Consider the following 19,636-nt stretch of genomic DNA (forward strand, 5'->3'; position numbering starts at 1 on the left):
AAAATTTCAAGGGAGCGGCCTGCTCCTAGATGTTACAAAGCATCAATGCAAAGTTGTATACATACCTTGTGTATACATGTACGTGATCAGTGTTCTTGGTGCTCGGCATTCCACTTGGAATTTCGGATTCTGTATAAAACTTGTTTTCGACTAGTGACCTTAATGATTACTGCTAGCACTCGCAATAATACGGTGAGCTAAGGCTACAGATATCACAGGCCACAATGGAAACAAGTTATCTCTATTAATAAACCCGCCTTGCCATATTGTGTCTGTTAGACTGCGTAAACGTTTCCACATTCTTTGGCAGATTTCACTCAAACTTCACAACTCTGCGCCTTCTACCAGGTCGCTAAAAATCTTTGGTTTCCGCACATCATCTGGTTCCTCAGAACCAGCATCTGAAACACCTACCCGCTGGCTGTCTGATTGAAAATGTAACAAAGCCCAGGCATCGCCAGGCTTACCGCTGGTCACCGTTAAAGCTCTTTGACACCATTCTATGATGCTCTGTGATGCCTCAGTGAGTAGAATGGTAATCATTGGCAACAATTGTTACATTGGCAACTGAATAGGTCTGAAGGAATATATATTATGGTGAGATTATTGGTGCAGGACTATGTATGAAATATCAACAGGTAATTTGTATATTGTTCATTTCAAAATATGAAACATTCAAACTGAACCCTAATTTTACAAAACTATTTGACGAATGGCGACATAGAGCGCGCCGAGAAAACTGCAAGCCGAACCCGGATTCATCACAAATGACTGGAAGTTACTAGCTTCTAAAACTCACCTAATAACCAGCACAGGAACATTATTTGCTATGGTCTCGCCTATTTTTTGCAATTAATACTTTTGCCTTATGTAGTAATTGCACATGTGAACAATCCTACCAAGCTACCATAATAAAATGCTAATGAGTATTTGTCAAGAGAATTCATTTGAAAAACAGCAATTAAACGCAATTCATGACGCTATCCTAAGGTTAGATAAAATGAATGCCTTTCATTTAATACCAATTTCATACCGATCTCATACTGAGCTCACACAGGCATGTATGAAAATTTCATAGGAAGGCATTTGAGATTGTAATATTGCAAACTTGCTTCAAGGCTACCTTTTCACTAGCTTGGCCAGCCGTTCAGAGGAGACATACAGACACATACGCACCAAGAATCATTGAAAGATCTGTATTTGTCCATCATTTGCGATTGTTTTTGATGTTTGAGATGATCTGACTGCCAGGATGTTTCAAGATTGAAATAAACAAAACTTGATTGCATTTTAAAATGCTCATAAGAAAAACATGTATGAAATGATGCCGTCACTAGTTGCTATCGCTAGCACAGTTGTTATCGGCTGCTATTGTGTTCAAGTTGCATCGTTACACGTCTTTATTCGGTCGATATCTTTTATTTTGTCGATCGTTTTAATCGCGACCGTTTTACCTATTTCAATTTTAAAACATAATGGCCATCAGATCAACTCCAACATAAAAAACAATTGCAAATGATAGAAAAAATACCGATCCTTTCTGATGAAATCTATTAAAGTTTTGCATAAGCGCATCTTTAATGCTAATATTACACTGGGATATGATTTACAGCGGTTAAACATAAGAGATGATTTATTATCACGAATAAGAAACAAATCAGACACGCAGATAGTATATTATTCAGCATTTCAATAGATTCATGAAAAATTAAATATATTAATTACTTGTCGCCATGTATTGATGTTGATTCAAGTCACCATTCCCAACTTGTTTTATCCCATAGGCAAACATATTGGAGCATCTATTATGTGAGTCAATAAGTCTAGTGAAACATTGCAATGGTCGCAGCAGGTCACGTAATGAGATGTCATATATCACAGCGCTGTACAGAGTTTACTACAAGCCACGATTAAAGTTAAAAATACATATAATAGGTTAAATAGCTTCATTATGACGCAGGTATAGCAAATATATAGATTCTTCTAGTAAGGGAGCCATTACAACATTGGGACACGGTTCCTCATACCATTCTCCAAACACCTGTTACGACAAGCAACGCTCTTTTTCTCAGCGGATATGCTGATTCATTGTTGTTAGCGAGCAACCCAAGTTTAGAGAGCATTGGATGTTGACGCCATTGCCTCTTTTGCCACTTTCATCTCTGCAAGTACACAACATAGCTGAAGCTATGACGGAATCAAATGTTACACATAGAGAATATGTTTGTCATTGTCAGAGCCCTGCTGGGTACAGTAATAAGCATTGCATAGCTAGTACTCGGTAATTACTACCTACAGGGCTGAGTTTTAACTGATCACACTTTTTTGCTTTGTCATGAAGTTTGACTTTTTATTTAACAGAGCTTGACAGTGAAAAACCGGTATCTTTCGATCTAAAGAGGTGACTACAGAGGGGCACAGCGCATCGCATATTCTCATTTAAGGTCATCGTCATATCTGTTTTCACCTTTATAGGCGTTTTTTGTTATAGCTTCAAACGTGACTATTAATTCGATTGATAGAACCCCCTGAAAGATGCCATTTACAGAATTATTGCTCAGATTTAATTATTATAGCACTGGCATAATAATTAAAACAAATGCTTCAACTATTATGCTGTTGCTATAATAATTAAAGCGGATTATGTTAGCAAAATACCACCCTCCTTATCCATTCTTCGTGATTACCTGGGCGGTGCAAACTAATTGGTAAACTTGCTGTAAGAGAAACGAGAAACTTCATAGAAAACAGTCAACAAAAGGTAAATCTTGACTCGGTAAAAATATATCAGCTAAAGTTATCTGACCTTACAAATAAATAATGGCAAGATTATCCACTCTCGGTCCAAACCCGTTCCGGTGTGAACAGAAAAGATTGAACCGACAACTCCCATAAAACCATTAAGATATTTGCCACAAAAACTCTGTTTGCAAATCGGTTGATGTGCATGCAGCTTTAGTGCTTTACATGTACATCAACGGCATGCAGACCGTCGATGCTTTATTTACAAGCCCTCATTACACTGAATATATAAAACATGAAGATTTTAGATGTTCATTAATTCGTGTTAGTCAGAAACTATCATCATCATGACCGGTTCATTGTTTTCAGCAAAGACGTATCCCGAATGCAATGAGTGTCACTAGCCAAAGAGACACAAGCGATAAAATGAGATTCTGAACAAACTCCAGCTAGGTAAACGTAGCCCGAGTGACAAACCTGTCAAGTACTTTCATTGACTGTCAAACAATCGATTTTAAAGCTAAAACCACTGCTTAAAGCAGGGTTGTAACAATTATGAAAAAATCGTAGCTGCACATTGATAAGTAGCCTACTCACTGATGCTCAGATGTTTGGTGCATCGCAGTTGCAGTGAATTTTTGCCTGGATTCTAATGCGCAGTAAAAAGTATTGGTGCAATGGCGTATTACGCACTGAACACTGTGCAGCGCTAGATGCCAAGGAAGTGTTTCTAGTGCGCATCACAGTGCTAGATGCAGTAGGAACTTCTGTATTACACTGTACATACATACACAATCTAATCATAAAATCCAGTATTGAGTTGCAATGGGCATAACCGCAACACAATTACAAAATGTGAATGCTGCCCAATCTTGAGTATGAATTGGCAAACAATTTGATGACATCGAGCATTTTGTGTATTGTTAAACTGAAAATCGATTATGGCTTTAGTGTATAACGTTGATGAAAATAAAATGCAAAGACTTCCATTTCATCAAAAAGGTGAAAATGCTTCCAAAATGATTTGGGGGTTAGCGAACAAATTTATGAGCTTGCTAAACAGCCTCTGACAATGTTATAAGTACAATGCAGTAGAGATGCTGAGAAAGCCAGCAATGTCAGTTGATCTACAGTCTCAACTCCATACTACCGGGCATTTTCACTACAAATACAGTTTCAAACAATGAAAAATGCGTATTCGCAGTATGCATGAATTGCTGGGTTTCAGGTAATGCATTACTAAAGTAAATGCAGTAGATTGCAATTGGCAGTTTGCAGTAGAGGTGTCATTGCAGTAGTAGCAAATGTCAATAGCTCATTAGAAAGTTGTGATGCGCTGCAAAATTACTGCGCGCCGCGCTGACGCAGTGGTTGCAATGCGTCACAACCCTGGCTTAAGTAACTTCACCCCATTAGTGTTTGGAAGTGCACCAAAAGACATAATGGTTTTTACTGGGTGCAGTATAAGAGCGTGTTACTAACCGTCACACAAGAGCACATATAACTCAGTCAACAAGATTCACAGCCCATTGACACCATGACACACATTACATTTGTATTCTAATATAAAGGAAGTATCTATTATATTTACAAATAATGGTATAAACAACATTTTTAAAGTTCAACGAAAAGCACTGTGACAGCCTATTGAGTTAGTTCAAGATTTCAAACTAAACATACACTGAAAATGCGCAACTGTTGCCCCAGGGTGACAAATTTCTCAAGAAATTTTAGGGGCGAGCTTGAGATGACTAGCTTAGAAACAAATGTTATAATGATGTAAAATGGTCAATCAAACAAATTGAGAAATATTATATATATTACAATAAAATAAAACATCATAAAATAATATTTATATAATAATATTGGCCTTGAACTTATAATAATATAAGTGCCTTAGCCTTTACAATGAGGCGAAGACACTTATACTTTTTGTCAGCTGCAAATACAAGGCTATGACTTTCTGCAATATCCAAGCATGTGTTGCTCTCATGTCTCTTTCAGACCGTCGTTATCCATAACGTCAGCCTCGAAGGTAAAAACGTCATAAAGTAACATACATAGTGATGTTACATTTTATTGCAGATCATAACAACTAAATAGGTATTTGTTACTTTTTTGCGAATGCGCTGAATTGAAACAATTAAAAACCTGTAATACTAATATCCCGTTTGAGTGTTTTTTCACAGTATGTTAACGGAGTAATTTGTACTTGGATATTTTATATAGGAAATATCATCTTGAGATGCGAGTAAATTGATATACGAGCTCAGTCCCAGAATGTATTCAGCTTGTATGTTGAGGTATGACTGCACGGTTGAGCATTTATTTTTAACATTGTTACTTATCCTAAGTTGGGCCGACTGATTTGTGAATATGACTGCATTTCCAATTTCTAAAGATCTCCTTCAGGCAATAAACAAGGAGTCAGCTACATTCGGTGTGTGGCTAACTTGGACTGGCCCTTTTTTGAATAGCTAGTAAGTAAAACTCAAGTATATAAAATATATAGTATAATATTCTTCTCCCCGAACCATCCACATTAAGTTCAGCAGTATAGAAATACTCTGATGAACCTTGGTCACAAGCCCACCCTACCATTAACTCTCTATTCCAAGAAGTGCAACAGCTGATCAACACAGACAGGAAGGATCGTATAAAGCATGTATCAGACATCCTCTCCGCCTGCCCCCACACTTGTCATCAGCTATTGTCACACCCGCGCTTTCCCTATTTCCACCCAAAGCCACGCTAACGATGTGACATCATTGCTACTTAGAGCCAGTGTTGCTAATAACGGCCAAGTGGGGAGATACTCTGCGCAATAAACTTATAGGCGCTTAGTGGTATATTAACTCCAATTTAATTGCTGTAATACGTAAATTATTAAATTGCGTAGGCAGAAAAAGGCCCAAATCAACATGTAAATAAGCCATTGATTATGAGACTAAACACATGCCAGGGCTGCCAAGCCTAGGCATTGCCTGGTACTAATTCTAAGGTTTGATTGTACCACGTGAAAACTTATAAAAAATGCACAATTCCACCATATTGTGACAATAACACAGATAGCTTATTACAGTGTTAGCTCAATACACTTTCTTGAGTATGAAGATTTTTGTATAATGAATTAGAGCTAGTGACCATCTAAGCTGTCAGCAATGAGAAACCAGACTAGCTTATTACAGTCAACAGGCCATTGAAAAGCAAATATTTAATATAGAAAATTTATTTGATATAGCAAATATATTTGATATAGCAAATATATTTGATATAGCAAATATATTTGATATAGCAAATATATTTGATATAGCAAATATATTTGATATAGCAAATATATTCGATATTGCAAATATATTCGATATAGCAAATATATTCGATATTGCAAATACATTCGATATAGCAAATATATTCGATATAGCAAATATACTGGATATAGCAAATATATTCGATATAGCAAATATATTGGATATAGCAAATATATTCGATATAGCAAATCTAAACTGAACTGCATAGATGACTTTGTGTATTCAACAATAGTCAACAGATGGGCATGTCAGATTGCGGTATAGAGTGAACTCAAGTGCTTAAGGGAAATGTTATATAAAAGTTCACGAACCCATCTTTCTGCCAATTTTACTGAGTCAGAGATACTATCATTAGCAGCCAATGGCCTCTCAGTTGATGAGGCACAAACAACATGCTGGAATGAGGAATTGAAAAGGTGTATATATGATTAGATATTCAGTATCAGCAGTTTCAAATCAACTTGTCACAGATGGAAGAGTGAATTTAATGTGATGAGTGCTTCCATCAAATGCCAAGCTAATGTAAATCTTGAGTCGAAGCAACAAACACTGAAGAGACATTGTCATGCGCATAAGCTGTAGGTTGCCTATGTGTTGTGTCTTAACAAAGACATGCAGAATAAAGTCTACATCGGTAAAAAAGAAGCTGATGGATCCGCGACGACCAAAGAAATTTAATTCTAACAAAAACTTCTATCCATTTCATTTTATTTTCAGCACAAGCTGATTGTAGTTGAAGCTAGCCTCTAAATGACTGTTTTAACATACCGTACTTTTCAGACTATAAACCGCCCCTCTATATAAGCCGCATCTGCTTTATTTTCCAAAAAACGATAATAAAACAATACATAGGCCGCACCTTTGTATAGGCCGCAGAACTCAGGACAGTGCCTTTTAACTCGGCAGCAACTTTGCTGTTTAAAACGGAACAGTGCCTAACGGCACTGTTTCGTAGCGCCCTAACGATGAAAGAAAAAGTCACAGAATAGCTGCACCCTTATATAAGCCGCATGGCTCAAATCGTCAGAAAAAAGTAGCGGCTAATAGTCCGAAATGTACGGTATATCTGAAGGCTACTGGTGTAAATTAGAATTGTCTAAGAGACATTTCAGTTAACTCTTTATATGATTAAATGTATGAAACCTATAGTCGTCTCGGGTTTCATTTATTTCATGAACCCAAATTAATTTTGTTCTTGTTTGACTTTCATTGTTAATGTGTAGCATTTTTGCTACTTGAGTAAAGCTATAGCATCACAAATAGCTGCGCAAATGCTAAAGCTGCCAAACACTGTTGATAGATAAATATGCTGCCAACGTTTCAACAGGTATAATCAAAAATCCCGCAAAAATATCTTTACAATTACTTAACCTTCGCTCTGGTAAAAACAATGTGCCATTCAGTAAGGTTGGTGTGCATATGTGTAGTCACAGTGGAGATCTTTCACTACAGGTTGGCAGCACATTTCCTCAAGGTTTGCAACATGTTATGACCCACCTTATTATTCATCATAATGGCAAATGATCAATACAACTGCTAGCAAAAAACAAGTTCATGCGATGAAGTTCAACACACAAACCTATATGGAAAATTAATAAATATCGGGGAGCTTTGCCAACCATTCAAGTTTCCTTCCCCCCCCCCCCCGCACATTCTGAAGTATTAAAAGTTAGCACATGCTTCCTCTATACTTGGATGTAAATGTTGCAGCCAAAAGCAGTTGTGTCCTAGTGGTCTAAAACCCCTGGCCCGCGATCAAACAACTGAGGGTCTAATTTCCAAAGAAGGCCACTGGTAGTGACAGGAATGACATGCAACCTTAAATTGCTCCCTGCAACTGGGCATGTCTCTAGTCATTGAGGTTCCCTTGACACTGGACTCAGAAATGTCCATCAAAGATCACAGAGCCATTGTTTGTACAACAATGCTAAGAAAAACACACCTAGTCTTTGCTTGCAGTAAGATAAGACATACCCGATCTTTGAGGGATTGCTCGCGTAAACATTTCTAATCTCTGCAACCTAGTTCTTGCCATGGCTATGAAGGTTAATCATCAACAAGCATCAAATAATAAAAGTATTATGGTAACGTGAGCTAAACAACATTAATAATCATATGTTGACAACTAAAGACCCAGCCACAATTACAGCATCCCAGTTTCCAAAATTCCTTTCAACAAATCGCTTCCAACTATTGATGATTCTACGAAAAATAAATAACTCACCGTGTAAAAATGTCTGGAACTTCCTGGAAGTCATGGAGAAAGACACAGTCTTTGAAGATGACAAGTGAGGATCATTCAGAACAAGTGTCAAGTCTACTATAGGCTCTTCAAGAACCTAAAATGCAGGTTGACTGGTGTCAATGACATGCCAAGGGTGACAGCAACAATGCGTGAGTGTCAAATACATACATGTCACTGACAAGGTGTGAGTGTCAGATGCATGCGTTGAATGTCACTGACAAGGCATGGGTGTCAGATGATGCAATGAATGTCACTGACAGGGCATGATTGTCAGATGCATGCTATGAATGTCACTAACAAGGTATGGGTGTCAGACACCTACAATGAATGCCACTGACAAGGTGTGAGTGCCAGATGAATGCAATGAGTTTTAAATGCAGCGAATACATGTCATTGCGATACATTGCAATACATACATGCAATGTCATTGACACCAAATTAGAACCGTAAAAATGCCAAAAAGTATCCGACATATGCAATAAAAAGATGAGGAAAGCAAAGTATTGGATAGCAAGTATATCCAATGTATAATACAAGGATTACGAGACAACTAATAATGTCAAAGGACATCACAAGTGCGTAATAATGACATTCGTTTGTAATCATGTATATTGCTAACTAATATGTGATTATGAAAAGTTATGATTAAGATGAAAACATCCTAAAAAATAGCTCAGAGATCATGACTAGCAGTACGCAAAACGTTACATACAGATGGAGTAAAACTGACCTGCTGACCAGAGAAGTCAAGAACGTGTCTAACTGTGTAATCCACTTTCTCTATTTGTGATACTGAAATATAGAACAGCAACTTGCATTCCACAGTAGTTTACTATCGATATTGCATCTATACTAGTTACCTATCTAACAACTCATATATACTAGTTACCTATCTAACAACTCATCTATACTAGTTACCTGTCTAACAACTCATCTATACTAGTTACCTATCTAACAACTTATCTATATTAGTTACCTATCTAACAACTCATCTATACTAGTTAACTATCTAACAACTCATTTATACTAGTTACCTATCTAACAACTCATCTATACTAGTTACCTATCTAACAACTTATCTATACTAGTTACCTATCTAACAACTCATATATACTAGTTACCTATCTAACAACTCATCTATATTAGTTACCTATCTAACAACTCATATATACTAGTTACCTATCTAACAACTCATCTATACTAGTTACCTGTCTAACAACTCATCTATACTAGTTACCTATCTAACAGCTTATCTATACTAGTTACCTATCTAACAACTCATCTATATTAGGTAGCTAACTAGTAACTGTATCTGCGCCACGTTAACGTACAAATGTAAATAATTTAAAGAAAAATAAGCAAGCAATATTCTTGGGCCGGCACCTATGAGAAATCACAAGCTTATACAAAAAGAATCCCTAAAAACATCGTTAGATATTATAATAATAAGATAATACGAACAACAATCTACACTAGATGCAAACTATAAACATTATTTCAGTAAGTAGTCATCATATAAAGACCTTCATGCTACTGCTCGCTAATTGGCAAAAATGCACATTTTTATCAAAGACTGCCATTTTCCTAAGAAACCAATAGTTCACCTTCTACACAGAGATGCATAAATAAATGCATAGATACATACATCTTAGTGACTTGAGCCGAAAATGATCCTGGAGAGATGATGAATTGTCAGCAAAAAGCTTGCAGAGTGAGGTCGAGTGTTCTACAATACATGCCAAAAGTGCTTACACACCTGCGTATTTCTAAAATGCAAAGAAAGTACAAGTAACCCCAGAAGAGCGATGTACCTTTTGGAAGTCCGAGTTGTTGAAGTTCATCAGACAATGGCGCTGACTCAATGTCATATCTAGCAGCGCTGGACAGTATGAATGTAAGTACAGATATAGCTGCCTTCACATCGCTTGTATCTATAAATAGCCAGAGGTTCACTAAGTTAGGTGCAAGTCAAGATGCAAGTAAGTCAAGGTGCAATTAAGTCAAGGTGCAATTAAGTCAAGGTGCAATTAAGTCAAGGTGCAATTAAGTCAAGGTGCAAGTGAGTCAAGGTGCAAGTAAGTCAAGGTGCAAGTAAGTCAAGGTGCAAGTAAGTCAAGGTGCAAGTAAGTCAAGTGCAAGTAAGTCAAGGTGCAAGTAAGTCAAGGTGCGAGTAAGTCAAGTGCAAGTAAGTCAAGGTGCAAGTAAGTCAAGGTACAAGTAAGTCAAGGTGCAAGTAAGTCAAGTGCAAGTAAGTCAAGGTGCAAATAAGTCAAGGTGCAAGTAAGTCAAGTGCAAGTAAGTCAAGGTGCAAGTAAATCAAGGTGCAAGTAAGTCAAGTGCAAGTAAGTCAAGGTGCAAGTAAGTCAAGGTGCAAGTAAGTCAAGTGCAAGTAAGTCAAGGTGCAAGTAAGTCAAGGTACAAGTAAGTCAAGGTGCAAGTAAGTCAAGTGCAAATAAGTCAAGGTGCAAGTAAGTCAAGGTGCAAGTAAGTCAAGGTGCAAGTAAGTCAAGGTGCAAGTAAGTCAAGTGCAAGTAAGTCAAGGTGCAAGTAAGTCAAGGTGCAAGTAAGTCAAGTGCAAGTAAGTCAAGGTGCAAGTAAGTCAAGGTGCAAGTAAGTCAAGGTGCAAGTAAGTCAAGGTGCAAGTAAGTCAAGGTGCAAGTAAGTCAAGGTGCAAGTAAGTCAAGTGCAAGTAAGTCAAGGTGCAAGTAAGTCAAGGTACAAGTAAGTCAAGGTGCAAGTAAGTCAAGTGCAAGTAAGTCAAGTGCAAGTAAGTCAAGGTGCAAGTAAGTCAAGTGCAAGTAAGTCAAGGTGCAAGTAAGTCAAGGTGCAAGTAAGTCAAGGTGCAAATAAGTCAAAGTGAAAGTAAGTCAAGGTGCAAATAAGTCAAGGTGCAAGAGGATCAGCCAATCACCGTTTCCATTGTGCGGATGATGTGAATTTGGAATTGTGCGCACATTGAGTTACCGTGCAACAAGTGCTTTAGTGAACATTCACATGCTGTTGATTAAAGTAGATTTTTTTTAATGTTCAAAAATTATACCCCGGAAGTTTAGTGGTGTACTCCGGACTCGCTTAGCAGCACGCTTCGAAACAGGAATGATTGATGCCAAGAAAATGTTTAAAACAGAGTAGTTTAAGCAGCGTTGTGTCTTGCGCATCATTAGCAAGTGCATTTCATTCTATCACAAGCATGAAATGTTCGAGAAAAATTTGAAAGTAAGAAAACTCACTTGACTTGTGGGTTTTTGTCAGTTCTATTTTGCGAATTACGCAAACTTGTAGATCAAATGTGTCATAAAAACAGTGAATGCAACTACTAAGAATTGCATAGACATGCAAAGGCAGTTTCAGCGTACATTCAACATATAAAATCGCCACAGAGCAAACAAAGCCATATTCCTGTTAGGCTCGCTGACCAAGACAATAAGATGTTAGCAAACCTAATATAAAATGGACATTTTTAAACAACTTGTTTGACTTTTAATAAATGCTTTCGTTGGACACCCAAATTTTTCCAACTAAAAGCTGGTGAGAATGGTTGGCTACTCACCATACTTGGCATCAGCTGTGTACTTCTTCACTTTTTCATACTGAAAATGACAGCAAAATTAAAGATAAGGATAATAACTGCAAAAAAACTGCTAAAAACACAGAAAAAGCCAGATAATTGCAATGATAAGACAAAACACCTGGTAGTCAACCTTTTAAAAATATTCCATGCATTTGTAAACAACATTTGTTTAAAGATCATTGTTAGCTGAGAAGTAAAAAATAACTCAATAATGTTAGGCATCATATAATTCATATTAAGTTACAATTTCCCCAAACATACAGACTTGTTAAAAAATAACACCCGTGCTCATGGGCAGAATTCTGAATGTATTAAAAATTCTCTTTCTGTGCAGTTAGTAGTATATGTAAGTTAGCCAAAGAGAGTGAGTGAAAGTGTCAATATAAGAAAGTAACAAAGGAAAATAAGGGTGAGTGAAATTGATTGAGATCAAAGGGGTTTGATTGAATGTGTAAGAAGTTGGCTTAGAGTACCTAAGGGTGAGTGAAATTGATTGATGAGTGAAGTCAATGAAGATGAGTGAAGTTGACTAAAGATGAGTGACTATGAGTAAAGTTGACTGAAGATGAGTGACTATGCGTAAGGTTGACTAAGGATGTATAAAGTTTACAGAGAGCAATAGAAGTTGGGAAACACTCACGTCTAGTACTTCTCCCAACAGATTCTTTATCACTTGGCCGCTGAGTAACTTCATTTTTATGGATGACTGAAAACAAAACCAGTCTATGAGGAGTTATTTGGCCACTAGTTGCAAAGGGAAAATAACTTCCGATACTAACTGTCATTTTGTAGGTCTTCTGGGTATTTTCTAGATAAGCCAAATATAACAAATATATACAGTAAATAGCAACAATACTAAAATATGTTTACTAAGGTAATTTAGTTTATTTTAATTTATTAAAATGCAGAGAAAACTCTTGTGCATTGAAATCAGACAATAAAATCCATGGATTCTTTTGTAAAAGGCTAAACTTACCATCCTGGCAAGAATTGTAATCTCTGCCAACACCCAATCGGGGCAGTCCAGCCCACCGCAGAATCTAAACCTCTAAAATGTGTAGCAAGTGCATGAAAAAATAAAAAAGGTTGAAGCAATCAAAATCAACACTAATTCGCATCCTGCATTAATTACACAAACATGAAGAGTTATGTTTGGACATGAACATGCATGATTATCAGGTAAAAAAGTTAGCTAAGTATTTCTTAAACATGCGGATAGTGATGCTGCTGGATCTTTCAGATCAAATGAACAGTAATGGTAGAGCTCTAGAGGTTTGCAATCAAAAGCATTCTTATATGCTCATCGGCATTTCATGAGACTGTCTATCAAAATGATGTGAAAAAACTTCAAACACGTCTTTCTTTTTAGGACTTACCATTGCTGCCGGAAAGAAACTTCAAGAACCTCCAATGCTCCTTAGGGTCTCTCTGACATAGCCTAACAGCAGAATAATAATATATGGGTAGATCTCTAAAAGACAAACTCGCTTTTAGATAATTGATTGTTGTTGATATAAACGATTCGTTATTAATACGATTTTGTGGACACTTTTCTAAAGATCACTTGATATTGTGGGTTCATCAAAATCAAAGATTGTCAAAGTGGTGGTCAAATGGAGGTGTCATTCAAATTGAGAGTGGCGCTCTATTTTGTTACCCTTCTTTCATAAAGGCAGCCAAATAAAGGTGGTGTTCAAATAAAGGTGGTGATTAATTAAAAATTGTGAATAAAAATTGTTGAAAGTTTTTGTAACTGCATGACAGCAGACTAGCATTTATCACAAGTATCTTTTATCCTGTGGGTACAGACACCGGAAATCAATACCATCTTATTACTAGGCACACCTTTAAAGATTAGCGTAAAGCATTCCAAACTGGCCAGACTTGATAATTAGTGATCGATATTGAAAATTATCATGGCCATATACAATTTAAAAAGTGAGACAGTGAGTAACCTAAAGTGTAAGAATGGAAACAACAACACATTAACTCAATGCTTGCTGAAACCGCTTGATGATTAATTGATACTAAACAAAAATATCTTTTGATAATATACCCTAATTGTCCAAATGTGCGTGCTTAAAAACATGGACCTATTACAAACCAACCACAGACAAAGGTATCAAGTTGATTATACATAACACTATCTTGGGGCACTACGAAATTAGTGAATGCTATCTATTCACCCTACAAATCAGTAAATTCATCTCAAGAGATTAGCTTTCATGATAACAGGAAGTCTACCAATTGATCCAAGTTATTATATAATGATATTTGGGACACCTATAACAATTTGGCCAGTTTTCATAATAACAAAGACAATACTATTACTATTGTGGTGGCATTGTTATAGCTTCAAATACTTGATGCATTTACTTTTTGGTAAAGCATAATTTCAATACCGCGGATGAGAATGCGCTGCTGTGATGTTTAGCTTGGCTTTAATGAGCTACTTTTGAATAATCATCAAAAGATCACCATTTATTCTTTACTAAAAGTCCATTTCAATTATTTTTTCCTCATTCTGTATTTCATGCCATTTTTTCAGGAAATGGAGACAGTCAGATCATATGAAAACACAGACTAAAGTTTCTGAAAACTAGTTACTAAACTGTATCCAAAACTATGTTTTTTAATTGCACATGTATAAAAACTAAAAATATAACTGATTACTTTGGTGCAACAATCAGATCTCAGTCAAACATTTTTATTTCTGAACTGAATAAGCTTAGAGGCCAAATTATTTACCTAAATCATAGGAAAAAAACAACAAAAAAACAATTTCCCTGTTATAAGCTACACTTTTTAGTTTACAGTAGCGTAACAACAATATAAAATAGACTATTAATACGAGTAGGGTATATGTATTTCGATTAGACAAAGCTACCAAACATTGTCACGTTCCTTCAATTTTTAGTAGATCACATCTTAGTAATAAAAATTCATGAAAAGGCATATGACACCTACTTTTGCAATGGGATTTGGGAACAAAATTATTTGGCGATTAAAGATATCTGACAGTAAAGACTAAAAGCAACTCTAGCAACTGATAGTCAACAGCTCACAACTACATTTCCCTGTGTTATGCAAGGTTATTTAAAATATGAAAACAACACCAAATATTTTGAGTTTTCCTTTGCTTTGGTATAACTAAAAAAAAACGACAAGCTGTGCGTTTAATGCTATAACTATAACGCATTATCATTTTATTTTGACGTACCTCAAAAGTTGGACGTTTTTATATTTCAAATCGACCACTCTTTCAATTGCATTAATAATAATTAGCAAAGACATGCAAAATTTAAGCTTCGTGCATATTACAAACAAGAACAACCAACATATACAATGCTCAAATTCAACTGATAGTAGCTAGAGATTTTTCGTTTATTGAAGTTCCTTTGATCAACACTTGCTGGTCAAAGCTATTCGTAAGATGTTCACTACGTGTAATAAAAAAAGCACACAGTAATTCAGACACAAATAAAAATTAGCATTCGGAAAAACAGGCATTTGTCTGCCATTCTAAAGACTTACAGACAATGAACCGAAAAAATGTGTTACGAACTGTCACTTTCATGTGTAGGAAATAGTAGTCCGAACAGCAAACACTGCCTAACACATTCACACAGATTGCTAAATCGCAATCTCTTCTCACACGGAGAGATTAGCACTCGGACTAACAAAATACGCCCATTTTAAATGAGCGAGTAATTACGGAGTTGCCTTTTCACCGTACTGAAACAAATCGCAACTGCGAATACAATTACATACTGTGGGCCTAATGCCCCTAAAACAATTTTTCCAGAAAATATGGTTTCCTCCCTCACTGTTAAACTTTTTATTAATGATATTAATTTTACTATGGTTATACAAAACACCTTTATTTTAACAACAATTATTCCAACAAAAATGAACAAGTATGGAATAATTTATTTTTATACTATAACCTGTTTCAATTGAATTGAATCGGCCGCTTTCATGTACAAATTCTAGCAGCTGTTGATAGTTGTGAGGGTTAGGGAATATTTTCTTTTTTAGATTGATGTAATTGCTGCATCTGTATAGGTAATGGTCTACTGTTTTGTCCTCATCCAGGCATGTGCATGTTGGTGTAACTGTTAAATTGAGTTTGTATAAGTGATATTGTAAGGTTGTGTGGCCTGTGAAAAGCCCAGTTAAAATTGATATTTGTCTCCTTGGTAATATAAGTGGAATAGGGTTTAACCCACTGCAGATAAACCATAGAAGTAAACATCAACAATACTTACACAGACAGATGGTACATACCATATTATAGTCATCCAATTATTAATAACAATCAATCTTGCCACAACCAATACTCATAGAAGATCTATTCTTCAGACCTGAACCTTTGTATATAGTATCACTCAATTTATTTTTATATAAGTTATCCTGCCTTACTTATTTTAAGTCATCCTCTCATGTAAATTTTCTTTTAAGTTTTCTACAAATAATCTCAAACTAAATATGAATTGTTCGCTACTATCTTGCATTCAGGATACTTCTACAGTTTCAATTTTATTGGATAATATGCCTGCACAATGGCTTTTTGTTGTCAGCAAATTGAAAGATTACTAACTAACTACTATAACATGAAACAAGTACATGTATTTACTATGCTAAACTAAGGCTTAATTAGGTTACCACAGTTTTAGACTTAGAAATAGACAAAAATCATAAAACTATCACATAAAATAGTAAATACATGTAAGTAATGACTACAAAAATACAGTTAAATCATTAGGCAAATATAAGCGTAGAATAAGACAATATGTTTAATTTGACAACTGAGACTTTTATACGCTAAACAAAATTTAAATGTTTACAAAAATATAGTCAAACTTTTAATGCCTCCTTGAAGAGAGCATATATTATTACCACCTGCCAGCCAAAGTTTGTTCATTTTATCTACATATAAGTACTGTACGTGAATACTACAGAGCAAGTGGCAGGCAACTACATTACATCTCATTGTTTATAAGCTGATGTTTAATTCCCGAGCAATGCCGGGTATTCCGCTAGTGTGTATATATATCTTATAAAGTTTGTATAATTCCATTTTTTAACTTTTATATGCTTTGCTTAACGTAAAATTTTAATTTAGCCAAGTTATGAAAAACATTCTCATTATGAGGCTCAATATATTATGGCTCCAACAGTTGTTCAAGGCAGCAAACAAAACTTCACACTATGCCTCAGAAGATCATTGAAGTAAAAAATTGAAAACATGAACATTCAATAGTGCCTAACAAAGAGCTAATAGCAAATGTAATGTTTTATACTAATGAAGCATGGCTTGATCTGCTAAATAGGCATGCAGTTTTAAATATTTCTGATGCTAAAGATTGGCTTCCGGAAGTATCAATCAGAAAACCAAAACTACCTACTCACAATACCAAACATCAAAGATTACTGACAACCGTTTGATTGAGCCACCTAATAACTCCACTTTTAGCCTGGTGTAGCAGGTACTTTACAGCTATGTAATTTTGAAGCAGTCTCATTGTTGAAGTTTGGAGACTCAGTCTTCTTCTTAGAAAGCCGTAGCATTGAATAGCTTCAGCAGACGCACAGACAGTGTACAGATTACAAATAAGAAGTATTGTGTTTATATGGCGTAACTATTACGTGCAACTCTATTCATCCTTTATGAAATGCATCATTTAATATTCCCTCAGGACACGGTGGAGCATCACTTTTTATACTGTTCCATAGTTTGATATAGATAGTATGTGGTCACAAATAGACGCAACAATTATTTTAGTGCGCAAGCCTACACTGGTGCATTTGTGTTCAACCTATCCATTTGTGTTTTCTTAACCAGTGTTTTCTACTTTGTAACTTTGGACCACCACCCCTTTAAGTTTTTTCATTAGTTTACCTTACCTAGCAATTTTTGACTAACATTCCATGCAGGCGTCTACAGAACAATAATAGAAATTTCTAAATAATGATACATTGTATTTCATTTAACATGAAATAATAAATTGCAAAGTAAAGCCATAACTTGAAAAAAACAAACCTAGAGAAATGACTGTGACAGAAGTTAAAAGTCAAATCCCATTTGTGAGCTTTGAAACAGCTATCGGTGGTAATTTAACGGGTTGTTTGTATTTGCCAGGGTTAAATGCTGAGACATGAGAAGGCAATCTCCACACTTGCTTTCGTAATAAACTATGGGAAACCTTTTGCACAGGATCTGAACTTCTTGTGTTATGATTTCGCGGCGGCTTATGTGATGGTTGGGTGCTTGGCGGCATAAAACTTTCCGGAGTGTCTAAGTGATGCATTTTACTGGTGACCAGAGGCGGATATGGCAGCTTAACGACTGTATGGGGATTGGCTCCCACGATAGTCGATCCTTGAGTCTTAAACCTGCGCATATATCTGCCGGTGTGAATATCATAAGCTAGCTTTGGGTCCACGGGTAGAGGTGATGTAGAATAGTCATATGGATCCATATCAATGTCTTGATGGAAGGAGAATTGATCTTGCAAATAGCGTATGATCTGTGAGAATTTGAAGGCTGAAGGGTCGTAAGCCTGGTCTAATATCTCCAAGGATCTTGGCTTGATAATCGGTTCTAGGTTATACATATCTCCAAGCATTTCCATTCTCAGATATTCCTGGAAATGTGATAGCTTTATTATTCATATGCGCCATTAAGGCATGTTGTATAAGTGGACAATGGTAACGTGAACAAATATAAGATAAAAAATGCCACGAAAAAACCAATAGAACTCGAACAGCAATTCATTAATTCTAAGTACTTCTTCACCTTTAACCTTTTTCACCTTTAACCTTTAAGGTTTTCCTCATAAACAACTATCAATTGAGTGAAGTAAAATAGCTGAACACGTATTTCAAGTTGATACAGCATATTTTAAACCAACCTTGTCAACCAGATCTCCCATGCCGACTTCAATACAAAATACCTCTTTAACAGCTGAGCAAGAAATTCGGTAAAACTAATCATAAAGTGCTAATAGTTAAATTCCTCATCGTAATATTAATAAACAAGTGACATACCTTTAGAAACAAAGTATGTTATACACTATCCATACAAAGAGCCGATAGAACACTCCAGTTGAATGCGCTAGTGACAGTAGGTGATTATGAAGGAGTAAGAGCTAAACCACTACTAAGCTGGGCAAACGCCTCTGTTTATTATATAGTAGGCAGCGATCAGATTTTATTCAGACCTCTGGATCAATATCGATGAATAGAGACTCCTAATTACCTCCTCGCACGGCATCCTTCCATTTGCTCTAGAAACTAATTAAGATTATGTGGAACAAGTGAAGTCCTCAATGCGTGTTTGGGAAAGAATTGATTTATTAAGCACTGACTTGCATCGAACAAAGAGTGATCAGACGATGATCTGACGCATCTTTGTAGATTAAATATGTTTAGATAGTGAAGTTAATTATTTATTGATAATCCTGGTGTCAGAATGGGAGCAACTGGCTCAAGTAGACGGAGAAGAATAGAGGAGTGGGGTCAACATAATACGCGTGCATCGCTAATTAGCCTTACTATAGTTTCAGGAGTGATTAAATGTTGTTTATGAAATGTAATTAAACACCATGTTTACTTAAGCCCTATTATTATTATTATTCAGATATAATTGTGTTTAAAACAACTAAAAAGTGACTTACTTGTCTTCAATTGCTTTAGTATCAATTCTTTATGAATAACTTGCCAGCTACATTTCTATGTAATGATTCATGTTTTGTCTAATAGCGAAGA

The 19,636-nt window shown here is 35.9% G+C and overlaps 2 protein-coding genes across 2 annotated transcripts; both read right to left on the bottom strand.

Moving 5' to 3' along the window:
- Positions 1-1,615: 1,615 nt before the first annotated feature.
- Positions 1,616-13,338, bottom strand: LOC137399717 (COMM domain-containing protein 4-like). The gene is made up of 9 exons (XM_068085926.1): positions 13,243-13,338; positions 12,843-12,914; positions 12,507-12,572; positions 11,846-11,885; positions 10,107-10,226; positions 9,941-10,021; positions 9,026-9,087; positions 8,275-8,389; positions 1,616-2,162 (listed from the first exon to the last, which is right to left on the bottom strand). The coding sequence occupies exons 1-9, from the start codon at positions 13,243-13,245 to the stop codon at positions 2,113-2,115; spliced, it is 609 nt and encodes a 202-aa protein (XP_067942027.1). The 5' UTR covers positions 13,246-13,338; the 3' UTR covers positions 1,616-2,112.
- Positions 13,339-17,940: 4,602 nt separating this feature from the next.
- Positions 17,941-19,017, bottom strand: LOC137401064 (uncharacterized). Its single transcript, XM_068087415.1, has 2 exons — positions 18,917-19,017; positions 17,941-18,513 (listed from the first exon to the last, which is right to left on the bottom strand). Exon 2 carries the CDS (start codon positions 18,499-18,501, stop codon positions 17,941-17,943), a length of 561 nt encoding a protein of 186 aa, XP_067943516.1. The 5' UTR covers positions 18,502-18,513; positions 18,917-19,017.
- Positions 19,018-19,636: the final 619 nt, after the last annotated feature.

The sequence above is a fragment of the Watersipora subatra genome, chromosome 7 (assembly GCF_963576615.1).
Source record: "Watersipora subatra chromosome 7, tzWatSuba1.1, whole genome shotgun sequence".
NCBI classification, from domain to species: Eukaryota; Metazoa; Bryozoa; class Gymnolaemata; order Cheilostomatida; family Watersiporidae; genus Watersipora; species Watersipora subatra.